Genomic DNA, 14,191 nt, shown 5'->3' on the forward strand with positions numbered 1-14,191 from the left:
TCAGTTGTTTCCTGTCGGCTTGTTTATGTGAACGTACCAGTCTCGCCCATTCACAAATATAACGAAAGAGATTCAGGTAATTGTACGATTAATCATTTTATCTTAAACGAAACACGTAAATTGTTTCACTGTACACTTAAAGTGTGTGTAATGTTGTAATTTCGAAGTGAATATAAACATGTCGGACGATGTACACGGTGTGACACGGCTAGCTAGCTAACTAAGGTTAGCCACTTCATTTCCTGAGTCGAGCTAACTTGAGCTAGCTGACATGTTATTGCCGCATTAAATCATGTAATGTTAATGGACTTACATGATGTGTTTATTTAGAAGCAACACAGCTGGGCTAACGTTAGCTTGTCTCAGCAGTAGTGACGTTAACTAATAAGCAGCGTTGTCAGTATGCTTTGAAAACCATCATCTTGTTTCTGCTGTGTCTGCTGTCGTTTCTTCAGGTCAGATCATGGAGTTTGCAGAGCTGATTAAGACCCCCAGGGTGGACGGGGTGGTCTTACATCGGCCTTTTATGCCCACTGTGGAGGGAACTCTGTGTTTGACTGGCCATCACCTGATTCTCTCCTCCAGACAGGACAACACAGAAGAGCTGTGGCTGCTTCACTCAAACATTGACTGCATAGAGAAAAGGTGATCTTTTTATTTACTGTTTTGGGTATTTTACACCTTTTTCCTAATTTGTGATTCAGGCAATGTAATGCTCACACTAGAGTTTCATTAGTTATGTTAAAAAGACACATGAAAAGGTTTGTGTTGTGCAGTGCATTTTGTATCATTGTTTGACCTCTTTATAACACCATTGTGAACACTCATCTAGGTCACCAGGAAACTATTTGGTGAAGTAATTTCAGAAAAACATCCGGCTGTGAAAACACCCCAAAAAAAGACAATTCCTGTTATTCCATGCAACAAATAAGGACATTTCACTGCATTTTTTTTCCTTCTGTTTTAGCGTTATGCCGGCTCTACTTTTATCTACTTTTGAAGTGGAAAGAGGATCTGAAACTGCTGTGCCAGAAGTTTCAATCGGAGTGTATCTTGTCACTGCAATGATGGATGTCGTACACTCGGGTTCCGGTGGTTGAGAGTTGATTTTGTATGAGGGAAAAAGGGCAAGAGATTAAGAATTAAACTTAAGCTGTTAAGAATCTCAAACAAAAAAACTCCTCTATATCCCCAACATAACTATAGGAGCAATTTCAAGGGGCAAACTATAGCGCTGAGGCCTGAGCCTTGGTTGAATTTAGATTGGAGTATTACTTAAAGCACACAAATCTTTAGGTACAGAATAGATTTAAGTTCCAGGAGGAACCCCAACCTCTACAGTGTTTTTATACAGGGACATTTTGTCCTTTTTCACTTCATTTTTAAGTTCATGTTTTTAATCAAATCTTCCGACTTCCCTATTAGATTTGCAGGGTCTCTGGGAACCATTATAGTCAAATGCAAAGACCTGAGGGTGATCCAGCTCGACATCCCTGGCCTGGAGGAGTGTCTCAACATTGCCAACTCTATTGAGGTAAAGAAACACAACGGCAAAATATTCACTTTTACCTTTTTTAATGTCAATTCTGAATGTGTTCAACTGAAACACATCCTTTACTCCTCTCTAGGCTCTGTCCACGCTTGATATACTCTCCCTGATGTACCCTTTCTTCTACCGGCCCATGTTTGAAGTCATAGAAGACGGCTGGAAGTCATTTCTTCCCCTGGATGCCTTTAAAGATTTGGAGACGATGGTATGGACTTGATTAGTGGCAAAAATGTTCACACTTAATATTCTTCAAGTCATCTTTTGTACCCAACATCTGTCTTTTACATTGTCACCATTCCTCTTAACAGACAGATGAGTGGAGACTGAGTGAAGTCAACAAGGACTTCAGTGTGTGTCCATCGTACCCTCCTCTGGTGGCAGTGCCCAAAGATATTGATGACGACACGCTGAGGAAAGTAGCTAGCTTCCGTCACGGTGGCCGTTTCCCAGTACTGAGCTACTACCACAAAAAGAATGGCATGGTGAGCACCTGGGGAATTGCCTTTTTATGATTTCTGCTGCGAGAAAAGTGTGGATTTATTTTGGCATGTTTTAGTTTTAATTGTACGGAATCTACTTTCAGGTGATGATGCGTTCAGGGCAGCCTCTGACTGGCACCAACGGGCGGAGGTGTAAGGAAGACGAGAAGCTGATCAATGCCACCCTGCGGCCGGGAAAACGTGGCTACATCATTGATACGCGCACAATTAACGTGGCCCAGCAGGCCAAAGCTCGAGGTGGAGGGATTGAGTCCGAGGCGAACTACCCCCAGTGGAGGAGGATTCACAAGGCGGTCGAAAGGTGAGCGGCCATTAAGGGCTCCATTTGATCCATAAAGTGATGAATAATATTTGTGCAGAGTTCTACAAGCTACTGTGTTTGAATGGAATGTGATACTGACAGGGATGATGTAACAAAGTACGATTATTTAAGTATAACTTTGAGATACTTAAGTAAGTATTTCTATTTATGCTACTTAATACTTCTATTCCACTATGCTTTGGAAGCCAGATTTAGATTTTTAGCTTTTACAAAATACACTTTATTAATAAACATAGTATGATTATATAAGTAAAGTTAAGATATTCAGCAGCGGTAAATAAAGTAATTAAAATGTGCCGCACTCTCATCAGCTGTGTTAGACGCATTAATGCAGTAATAGTCATAATCCAGTAATTTAATATGATTATGGAATTAGCTATTACCCATAAGGAGTACTTTTACTTGCTTAGTTTGTTTGGATGCCAATGCTTTTGTTCTTCTACTTCAAGTAGATTTTGCATGCCGGACTTTAACTTGTAACTCAATATTTCTACAATTTATTTTAAGAATTTAGCTACTTTTCTAAAAATAAATGTGTGTAGTAACACCATTGCATACTGATACCATTTGTAAAAATCAAGTTTTTAACATTTGTAAACTGATATTAAAATATATATTATTTAATCAAACGTTTTTGGTATTCAATATTTCTTTTTTTCAACAGCGATAAAATGAGTCAATAGAAAGACCTTCACTTCAGACCAAACCTCAAAAATAAACATCAGTCATTTATTTGAACTTTGCGACTAATGTTTCATTTGCAGATCTAACGTCCTCCAGGAGAGCCTGATAAAGCTGGTGGAGGCGTGTAACGACCAGTCGCACAGTATGGACCGCTGGCTGAGCAAACTAGAGGCTTCCAACTGGCAGACCCACGTGAAGGAGATCCTCACCACCGCCTGCCTGGCTGCTCAGTGCATCGACAGGTCAGGGAGCAATGTTTCATCTGCTTTTTATACTAATAAACCAGTAATATGTTTCACAATAAATCTTCTTTGTTCATACTGACTCACTTGTGTGTGTGTGTGTGTGTGTGTGTGTGTGTGTGTGTGTGTGTGTGTGTGTGTGTGTGTGTGTGTGTGTGTGTGTGTGTGTGTGTGTGTGTGTGTGTGTGTGTGTGTGTGTGTGTGTGTGTGTGTGTGTGTGTGTGTGTGTGTGTGTGTGTGTGTGTGTGTGTGTGTGTGTGTGTGTGTGTGTGTGTGTGTGTGTGTGTGTGTGTGTGTGTGTGTGTGTGTGTCAGGGAGGGGGCATCAGTGCTGGTTCACGGCACAGAGGGGGCCGACTCCACCCTGCAGGTCACCTCTTTGGCTCAGATCATCCTGGATCCAGCCTGCAGGACCATCAGAGGCTTCCAGAGCCTAGTGGAGCGAGAGTGGCTCCAGGTACACTCATGGAACCTCCGCCCAAATATTTATCACCCTTATGATGTATTAAAGGTCCCCTATTATACTGTTTTTCATCAATATGTTATAGGTCTCAGATGTATACAAACATGTCTCTGAACTGTTTGGCTCAAAACACCAAACAGTTTCTTCCCTGTTTCAAAAGTGCTGATTCTCTGTCTTTTACTTTAGATGAAAATAAGTGCCAAAAATCGTTATGACATCATAAAGTGGCCAAAATCTGTTCAGCTCCTTTTCAGACAGGTTTTTATATAAATGGATGAGGACAAAAAGTGAGTTAATCTTTTTTCCTGAAACTTCCAAAATGTCTTTACACAGAGGGGACACATGGTGATGTATAAAAGACATGAAAAAGTTGATTTTGCATAATAGGTGACCTTTAAATGACTGAGATTTATAAGGAAAGTCATCTTAAATGCTTGAAAATACACACCGTTCTTATATACAAATTGTTATTCATCCAACGGTTATACAATAAACAATATGGGCACAAATAGGGTTACAGAAACATTTGCACCTTAATCAAGTAAGCATTTTATCATCATGATGGGTGTGTTCTTTGCACTCCTTCTCCTCACCTCTAACCTATTTACTGTCCGTCCCAGGCGGGTCACCCGTTCCAGCAGCGCTGCGCTCAGTCGGCCTACTCCAACAGCAAGCCTCGCCAGGAGGCTCCGGTGTTCCTGCTCTTCCTGGACTGCGTGTGGCAGATCCTGCGCCAGTTTCCGTGCTCATTCGAATTCAGCGAGAGCTTCCTGGTGCTGGTGTTCGAACACTCTTATGCCTCTCAGTTCGGCACCTTCCTGGGCAACAGCACAGCTGAGAGGTGAGTCTGGAGTCTGGTGAGGTTGCTCCACCAGCTTACGTCGGCCATTAGCTTATTGATTTTGTTTTGCCAGGTACACATGCCTTATTTAATGCTAGACCTGAAAATGTATAAAAAGTGTCCATAAAGCTTTTTGCAGTATGTTTGTAAAGTGTGGTTTCACTTAATTTCATGTAACAAAGCATCACATATTTTATGTAGCCTTTGTTCCATATTATGGATCTCTAAGCAGCTACACAGTTGTGGATTATGTGACTTTTGTTCCTTGTAATATCTTTCCATTTAAGATATTTAACTTTTTCATCGTGGAATATGTAATTGTACAGATTTCAAGCCCAGTTTTTACAATCTGTTGCAACCACCTAACATCCTCTCATCCTTTCCATAGAGCCAAACTGTCTCTGCCTGAGAAGGCCGTGTCCCTCTGGTCCTGGGTGAACCGGCCCCAGGAGCTGGAGCGTCTGACCAACCCGCTCTACGAGGCCAACAGCCTGGTCATCTGGCCCTCTGTGGCCCCCCAGAGCCTGCTGCTGTGGGAAGGTAGGAGACAGATACCCCAATATATCACAGATCTTAACATTGTTTACAGTTAGTGTGAATACAGCTGGGAAAAACTACAGATAATCTGCCCTAAATTCTCCTTAGTCTCATCTATGATTACTTTTTTCCCCTCAGGCAGGCCCTCTGTAATCCCACCACAAGGGAGAGCTATTGGTTTCACCCTAGTCGATGGTTTCACCACTGTTACATGCTGCAGCATACATACATGTCCCATTTACTTTGGGCCCTATGTTGAAGACATAATTACAGCTGTGCAAATATTTTTATGTGTTTAAGTTTTTTTTTTTTTTTGGGACGTTTTCAATTTATGTAACTTATATACACATAGAGAATAATAATAGATACAAAAATCACTACTTTTGAAGAAGTGAAAACCAAAGCAAGCTTAGTTGCTTAAAAAAAAGTAGGCAATATGGTATGTTATTGTATATCATTATCATATACAACCATATCCAAAAGTCACAAAGAAAATCCACACTGCTGTACAAACTTAACATTCATAATCTTTTTTACCGTATTACCGATTTTCATTTTCAAAAACGTAAACAAATAACAAATTATTGTTATTAATATTAGAGGTTTCAAACTTTTAAATTCTTCTTAGTTTTTTTGTATAATACTTATCCAATTAGATGACCTTCCGACTCACCACTCCCTCTGTGAGAATGAACTATCAATATAACAAACTTTTCTCTGTGGATATTAATATTTAATATTGTTGTTGTTGTATAGCACACAGGTATAATAAAATAAGTAAATGTTTTTAGTCTGAAATACTGTGCGAGCTGTTTTTAACCTTCCAGCAGTGAACATCCACCTTGGCTCCTGAACTATCACATGTGGCATGTGGCCTTTTGGCTCACATGACCCTCTCGTTTGGCTCTTGAGACCTTAACATTTTGGACATTGCTCAGATGGCTTCGCAGGCACCTCGTTGACGTGTTTGCCCGCCATTTTTGTCTTATTATAGGTCGCACAGAAGGTGTCCTCACTGGCACCTGGGCAGTTGCGTTTTACTACAAGTTAGCAGTGAGCATTCACGTGCACGCTAATTTTAGTTCTGTGGCACACCTCTATATTTTGTCCCTCAAACAAAACAACAATGTCAACTTATTTTTGTTTTATTTGAGGGACAGGTTTTTGGTTTATGCTCTTAACTTGATTTCAATTCTGCAAAATACTTTTGCCACCTTTTTATTAAAATAAATGTTGTGTTTCAATGCACCAAATGATGGAGCCAGCAGTGAAACAGTGAGGTTTCATTATGCTTCTGCGTGGGCAAAGTGTGCATACTGCTCTTTTCTCTCTTGGTGTCCTTAAGCCTTAAACTAACCTCCATACAAAACACAGTGAGAATGAGATTATATCACGCCGCTGTTGTTCATCCTACACTCATTACAGATTTCAGATTTGTTTCTAGTGATTTATGGTCGACTTGAGTATCCACTGCTTTCCCAACATGTCATGAATTCTGGGATATACAATGAATCCATTACACACAACACACATTTAAAAAAAGTCTGAATAAGTTAGTATCATTGCTTTCTAAGTTGCTTTATTTAAGATGGACAGTGGAAGTTCCTAAAGGATGGAGATGTCTCAAGTATAGCTAACAATCGGCAACTCACACCAAAAACAGTCTCGATGAATAAATAGCCCGACAGGTCAAACGAAATTGCGCTTTTTTTTTTTTTTTTCGCTGAACTGTCCCTATAGGGAGCTTTAGTTTAGAATGTGATAGGGGTTTTCCAAACACAAACTTAATGATTACCTTTTCTTTGGAACTTCAAAGGGATTACGTAGATTACAATAATTGTGGGTTCAGTTAAATTGACTCCAGAAAGTCCCAGTGCAGTCTATTTTGAATTTGCTGACTCATCAGCTCAAAGCAGACGCCATTCATAAAGAAAAGCAGTGTGGGGGGGGGGGGGGGGTGTATGACAGAGGAGGGGTTACGAGGTTCAGGCGAACCTGTTGGAGGGGCCCCCTTCCTGCTTAAAGCCTCAGCCCCTGATTCTATATGAAGTATGAGAACAACTCAAGCACGTGAAATTCAACAGACACCCGGTTTATGTGAGCCTTTGAGAGTGACGCACACTCAGGGGCCAACCAAAAAGCCCCCATGGACGTCCATATCTGTAGCTCTTCACGTTGACACAAAGAGGGACTGGAGCTATGATTAGATGTGTCGTCCATGTTGGCTCACTGTCGTGTCTTTGTCTAGCATTTCAGAAACAGGGATGGTTAAATCATTTCAGTAATGTTTGTTCCACAAATGTACACATTGAGCTCCAGTACCCTGCCCCAATTTCATGTTATAATATGTGTATTATACTTCTACTAATCTGGAATCTAATCCACCAGTAAAAAAATGTAGACAAATACGTTTTTTTTTCTATTTTTACAAAATTTAAATGAATAAAATGACAAAATTATTCGCAAAAATAAGTGATTTCTTAGCCATACGGATTCACAGTGATCTGCTTTTTTTTTACACTATTTGACGATCATCTATTTTGACAGCAAGGGAGTTCTTGGATTTCATCATTTCACAACATTTCCTGCAAACTTGACTCAACATGAAAGCGTTATTTATTGCACTTCTAGAAAAGCTATTGTGACATGATTTGATTTCAATGGATACAGTTTCATAAAGATATCAGGATCTTCCCTCTAGTTAAGACATGCTTCCAGCATACTACAGCATTTTGAGCATTTTGTGTTTATTATTCTCGGTTCAATAATGCTAAACTATCATGGTAAATCGTTCTGTATCCATCTAACTCAAAGCACTCAAATAGCCGCTAGCAAAACTGTAGACTCGTACTGTTGTTTGAGCATTACAGGGAAAAGAGACACCACTTCCTTCCTACCACTCCACTTTACATGTTGTACTTTATAAATACTTCATAGATAATTCACTGTGCTCTCCTCTCTTGTGTCGCAGGAGTGTTTCTTCGTTGGAACCGCTCCTCCAAGTGTTTGGACGAGGCCTATGAGGAGATGGTTCATATCATTGAATACAACAAGGAGCTCCAGAACAAAGTGAACAGCTTGCGCAGGCAGCTGGCCCAGCTGGAGACGGAGGACCCTCTGCTGCAGACGCCTTAGAGAGGAGAGAGGGAGGGAGGGAGGGGAGAGGAGCGAGAAGGGAGAACGAGGTAGAAAATGTGAAAATGTAACTAAACAGATAACAGGCCATTATTTTCACATGTTTGAGAGTATACAAGTCAAACCATTATATCTAGGAGAATGTGTGCATGATTGATGATGGCTTCCTAACAGATGGAAAATGTAAAGGAATGGCCTTAAACACAAATTAAGATTTTCCACTCATGCAATAATCTTATGTCACCCAGTTTATATAACGGAATAGACTCAAATAGTGCCCTAAAGCATTACATTCATAAAGCGTCAATTTAACGCTAATTTAACCATGTATTGTCATTTAAATTAATTGTAAGACACAGAAACAAAAATCACATAATCTCAGAGTCCCCTTAAATAGATTGAAACAATTAGTCTATAAACCAATCAGTCAATCATCCAAAAAATAATTGAAAGCTGTTCAGTTATAAAAAATAAACATTTCAGTAATATTTGAAGACAATACGGCAAACATTTCCTGGTTACACTTTCTAAAATGTCCGAATTCGCTGCTTTTCCATGTCATGAATCACTGTAAATGTATTATCCGTCGGTCAGGAAATTAGAAGTCATCTTGAGGTCTTGGACATTTGTAAAGGTGTATTCGTTTCCCTTTTTGGCATCTCATTACCTAAATGATTTAAAAACATAGTAAGATTAATGACAATGAAACTACCTTCACTGAAGAATTAGTGCACAGCTGTGTGTGCGGAAAATAACTGATCATTCCGAGGAATTTCTGGGCATTGTTGTTTTTCATTAATTTACTACAGGGTACTCGTTTTCACCAAACATACTGCTGAATGTATATTCCACTAAAGCACTGCAGAGTAACTATGGCAACATATAGGGTGCTATAAGACGGCATGTGACTGCTGCACGATGAGATGATATAATAAGCGTAGGAAGGGTCAGCGCCTACTCTACTGTATGTTAATAAGGATCTGACCAAAATATCTTGTGTAGTTATATGGTCATTACGTGACATTCCAGTGAGGAGCACAGCTGGAGGCATTGAGAAAGACTTATTTAACACAAGCTTATACACATTTAGCATTTTTTCAAACTCGGTGTGTGTAATATTAGTCAAATGTGTTTGACATTGATGCAAAAATGAAAGGTCTTGTTGCCACAGTGATGCTGGCCATGTTGGTCAAATGAATATAAGCAAGACTTAACAGAGCTGATGGAGGTTTAAAATATTATTTTTATTTCATATATTACTTTAAAGACCAATCTACATTTTGGTTATTGAAGTTATGTTGTAATTGTTGCTTTCAAGTACATTCTCAAACTAAAAGCGTATCAGCTGTTTTTAGTTCATAACTAATGTCATTTGTGTTAAAGGCCTCATCAATAATTAGGAAAATATAATATATTTCTTGTAATGAGCATACTTTTTGTTGTCAGCTTGTTGAAAACATTAGAAAGTATATGTATTTTTATTATAATACATAAAAAAACCATGCCAATATATCTAAATGATGTCAACTCAAACTGTAGCAGATATCAAGGCTTTATCCAAGTGATCATTTTCTCAACAAATAATGTGTGTCTGCAAAGTTACATTACAGCGCGTCTGTCAATGCTGCCATGGGTGAAGGTAGCCTCCTTAGCATTAGACTAAGAAGAAAGCTTTTTGCTGCACTTTAAATACAAAAAATGGCTGTTCTTAGGTTACAAATCCACAGTGGTCATTCTTGGCCAACTGTGTTTGTTTTGCCAGTAAGATATATATTTTTCTCTGCTGGTGGTCATCTCATCTTCATACTTTTTATCTATTTTGCTTTAAGAATGATTTTATATTCACACTAAACACAACCGATTCCAGCCACTACATTAAGCTGCTTTGTAAAGGGAACGTTGTTTAAAGCTGCATGTTTTCCTTCTGCCAGAAACAGAGAACACCTTCCATTGCTTTGGTGTGTATGAGTGGAACCATTAAGTCAAGCTGATGGTTAGATTTACACGTTTACACATTTCCTATGCTTGCCAATGTGAATAATGTTATTGTTTATTGATTGTAGCTTTGCAACTAAACTCTACTGTGTTTGTGCAATGCCTTACTGCTAAATCAGAACAAAAAATAAGTAATTGTATTACTGCTGATCAGTTGTTTGTAAAACTATATTATTGTTTAAAAGATTAAATGTTTTTTTCAAGTTTTCAAGCCATTAAACATTATAGCTCAACAACATGTTTGATTCTTTTATTATTGAAGTATTTTTACTATATTTGTACTTAGTTAGCAAGTGGAACATTTAGCAGCAATTGAACTTAGATATACCTTAATCATTACAACTCTATGGTGACTAAATGACGTTTTATTGGCCAAATACCAAACAGCATTTTTACATAACATTTCTATAGTGTCACCTGCTTAGTGTCACATGCAGTTCCAATGTATTGGTAGGTCACTTTCCCCTTGTGGCTCGTCCAAAGATTAGTAAACAGCAACCCACCCCCCTCACAAAATATGTTGCCATGCTGTGCCTGCAGAATAAATAGCCCCGGATCAGCTGACTGACGGAGGCATGTGATGGCCGCCAGTGTTTACAGTGCTTACGTACAACCATCACTCTTCTCCTTATTGATGTGGCCTTGGGTTTGTTGCCCACTAATTTAAAGCACTAGGGTATCAAGTGGAAATGTTGTCTCTTTGCTAACCAGATATTCTCAGCCAGGGTTAGACATGGTTTATTATTATACTACAGTAGAAAAAAAGGTGTAATCTCCCAGTTATCAGTTTTTCTTAATATGTCAGTGATTTTTGAAAATAGAAGCAATCTTATTCTTATTTGAAGAAAACCTGGTTTTGATTTTAGTGCCAGTATATCAGTTTACATATTGACTTGTTTTCCCGCTCAGTGATTACAGGCGTGGGTGTGTGCACTCGTCGACCACTCACAGACGAGCACAGATTTAAAGCCATCCTTTTCTCGCCCTGCTCAGATGTTGTCAACAATTTGGCTCTCTCCTATCTACTGCAAACAAATGTCAATGTCAGACACACTGTGTGCACGTCATATCTTTCCCCTGATAAACATGCATATTGATGATTCTGTTAAAAATAAAAGAGTTTAGCTTTACGTGTATTGCAGCTATGTTTATTTAACATATTGACTATAGACGTCGACATGTGAACTAATTTTGTCCTACTTGCTGTTACCGTCCTGCTGCTTTCAAGGACATGCACTTCTGCTGTAGGCTACTATAGTGAGGTTTTGCTTAGACTACAGTGGACATAGAGGTATAATAATCACTTTCAAACCAACAAAACTTCACTTTAAATTCAAAATCCCAAAGTTATATCTCAGGCTTTGTTAAAGCAATTGTACAATGTTTCATAATCTTCATTTATGCAAGTTTAACATATTGCCATTTGGGAGTAGAATTAATGTCCAGCTCCAAGTGGAAAATAGGGTAAACTTGAAATGTATATAGTTTTACCTACATTTGGACACACATACGTACTATTGTATGGGATAGTGGTGGTCTAATGGATAGTGAGGTGGGGTGAAGATCTGAAGGTTGTGAGTTCAAATCCACTAGTGTGCCCTTGAGTAAGGCACTTAGCCCTTAGCATAGCCGTGGGAACATGTTTCAAATGGGGGGTGCTGTGGGGATGACACCAGGGCCGGTTTTGACCAATTTGCTGCCCTAGGCAAGATTTTAGCTGGCAATGAAAAACCTCTACAAAAGACCACTACACTACAAACAGAGAAACGTATTGACATGGTGGACAGCTTATATAAAAAGGCTTCAAATGTATTTAGTATTGCATGAACATGTTTTAATTGGGGGGTGGACTTCACATCCTCTAGGGGGGTCCGGGGGTGCCCCCCCCGTGAAGATTTGTTTTAACATTTTAAAGTAAAATGCTTCAATCTGGTGCACTTTGAGCGCACAATTACTAGAGACTGATCTAGGGGATACAACTCTAAAACACACATATGAAAAAGATCGGTTTGTATTTTAATAATCAAATAAGTATGTGAACATAACCGATAACCTACCATAGCCAATAACAAATACATGTAAATGGTAAATGGTAAATGGACTGTACTTATATAGCGCTTTATCCAGTCTTTAAGACCCCTCAAAGCGCTTTACATACTACATGTCGTAGGCTAATTTGTTTTATTTTTGTGGATCATTTATATCTTATTTTATCAGTTAAAGGTGGGGTAGGTAAGTTTCAGAAACCGGCTCGAGTGCACTAAAATTTGAAAGTACACAGCCGAAAAGAATCCGCCCCTTCCTTCAGACTTCCTTACAGAGCACCTCCTCCAACACACATGAACGCGCAATGCACGCCCAATTACGGCACACCCAATGAGGGCACGAGATACATTTGTGCGTGCACGAGATGGAAGGCTGACAGACAGGGCGGCAATCCAATCTGTTTAGCCGGTCGTGCTTTTTACAGTATTACGGCTTCCACAGATGACATTTTTTTATGGATTTATGGAGCACTTAAGATATTCATTGCTATCGGGATGTTAAGAGCATTCCATGGAATATACATTGGAATGATTTCAAACCTGTTTTATCCCAATAATTATAAAGGAGTGCCTTGGAAATATTTATTTAAATAAATTGTGATCAAAACGTTTGAGACCCACTGAGACAACTTAGACTAAAGTGAACTATCTAAACACTTGGAGTCCTTTACCTCACTGTGCCTCTCAGTGTGACAGGAGAGCTCTCCCTCCACATTATTGTAGAAACAGCTTCTTATATCCATTAGCGCAGCAGAAGCTAACAACATTCCCCGCCGGTAAAATGTGAATATTTGCTGGTTTTCTTGTAGCCTTCTTTGACAGTACGCATACAAAGGTGGGGTTTAAATGATTTGTCTTTCATAACAACCGGACAAGCTTCTGATAAAGACATATTTTGTTCTCTGGAAAATAAAATATTTCCCATAGGAATCACTTTTCCCCTGAAACTCATGATAGAAACGATCATCTCTGGTCTTTCTGGCCAAATGTTCAGAAATGTTATTAAAATGCACTGTCCTTGTCAAACAAACTAATCAACAAAACTATCTTGACATTTTTCACAATACAAAAAAGAAAATTGAAAGCAAAACCTAATTTAAAGAACAACAAATTGCCGTGTTTATAATATACCATATATAGCAAACTCCGTGAGTCGGCAACAGGCGGCCCGCGGGCTATTGTTGGCCCGCCAGCAATAATATTTGGCCCGTAATTTTGAGAATCAAAAATAAAATATTATTTTGAGTTTTTTTTTTAGTTTTTTTTTTACAACATAGGACCGAGAGTCACACATCAGGGTTTCTGATAGCCGGTAATTACCGGTTTTTATCTGGTAAAATTCATTAAAAACCGGTAAATTCAAAACCTGTTGGTCAAAATGTCTAATTAGGGATGCTCCGATCGATCGGCCGCCGGTCATTATCCGCCGATATTCACTCTTAATAGTTTGATCGGTGCTCTCTATAAAGGCCGATCAGGAGAGCTGGATCTGATCGATATGGACATAAACGCGAGTGAAGTATAACCGGACCCGAGAGAGATCAGATCAGCTGCTGCATAATCACATGAAGCCCCGCCGACTGTTTAGCGCGCTGCATGAGAAACTGACGGGCTGTCAGGAGAGAGAGAGGGAGAGGGGAAAAGAGAGGATCCGTTTCTCCCGTGTTATTATCCAAAGTTAATGTACACTTTTGAATAATGTACTTCATCTACTACAAGTAGTTTGTTTGAATGTAATAATTATGTTGTTTGTGGAATCATTTATTGAAAAATGAATCTGAACTTTTCGATCTGTAACGATTATAAACTGAAACAATATACAAATTACTCCCATTAACTGAGTTTTAAACATCAACATATCCTGTCATAGTCCGGTGAT

At 39.1% G+C, this 14,191-nt stretch overlaps 1 protein-coding gene across 1 annotated transcript; it reads left to right on the forward strand.

The window, feature by feature from the left end:
- On the forward strand, positions 1–10,497 carry mtmr9 (myotubularin related protein 9). The gene is made up of 11 exons (XM_034076013.2): positions 1–76; positions 456–645; positions 1,426–1,534; positions 1,629–1,754; positions 1,858–2,031; positions 2,133–2,350; positions 3,136–3,297; positions 3,612–3,753; positions 4,380–4,600; positions 4,989–5,140; positions 8,109–10,497. The coding sequence occupies exons 2-11, from the start codon at positions 464–466 to the stop codon at positions 8,270–8,272; spliced, it is 1,650 nt and encodes a 549-aa protein (XP_033931904.1). The 5' UTR covers positions 1–76; positions 456–463; the 3' UTR covers positions 8,273–10,497.
- Positions 10,498–14,191: the final 3,694 nt, after the last annotated feature.

Source organism: Pseudochaenichthys georgianus, chromosome 24, assembly GCF_902827115.2.
Source record: "Pseudochaenichthys georgianus chromosome 24, fPseGeo1.2, whole genome shotgun sequence".
NCBI lineage: Eukaryota > Metazoa > Chordata > Actinopteri > Perciformes > Channichthyidae > Pseudochaenichthys > Pseudochaenichthys georgianus.

Excerpts from the sequence above, each read along its gene's own strand:
- mtmr9 (XM_034076013.2), top strand. The coding sequence starts at position 464 with ATGGAGTTTGCAGAGCTGATTAAGACCCCCAGGGTGGACGGGGTGGTC. Across the intron at positions 1,755-1,857 it reads TTAAAGATTTGGAGACGATG|ACAGATGAGTGGAGACTGAG; the intron begins GTATGGACTTGA and ends TCCTCTTAACAG. Across the intron at positions 4,601-4,988 it reads GGCAACAGCACAGCTGAGAG|AGCCAAACTGTCTCTGCCTG; the intron begins GTGAGTCTGGAG and ends TCCTTTCCATAG.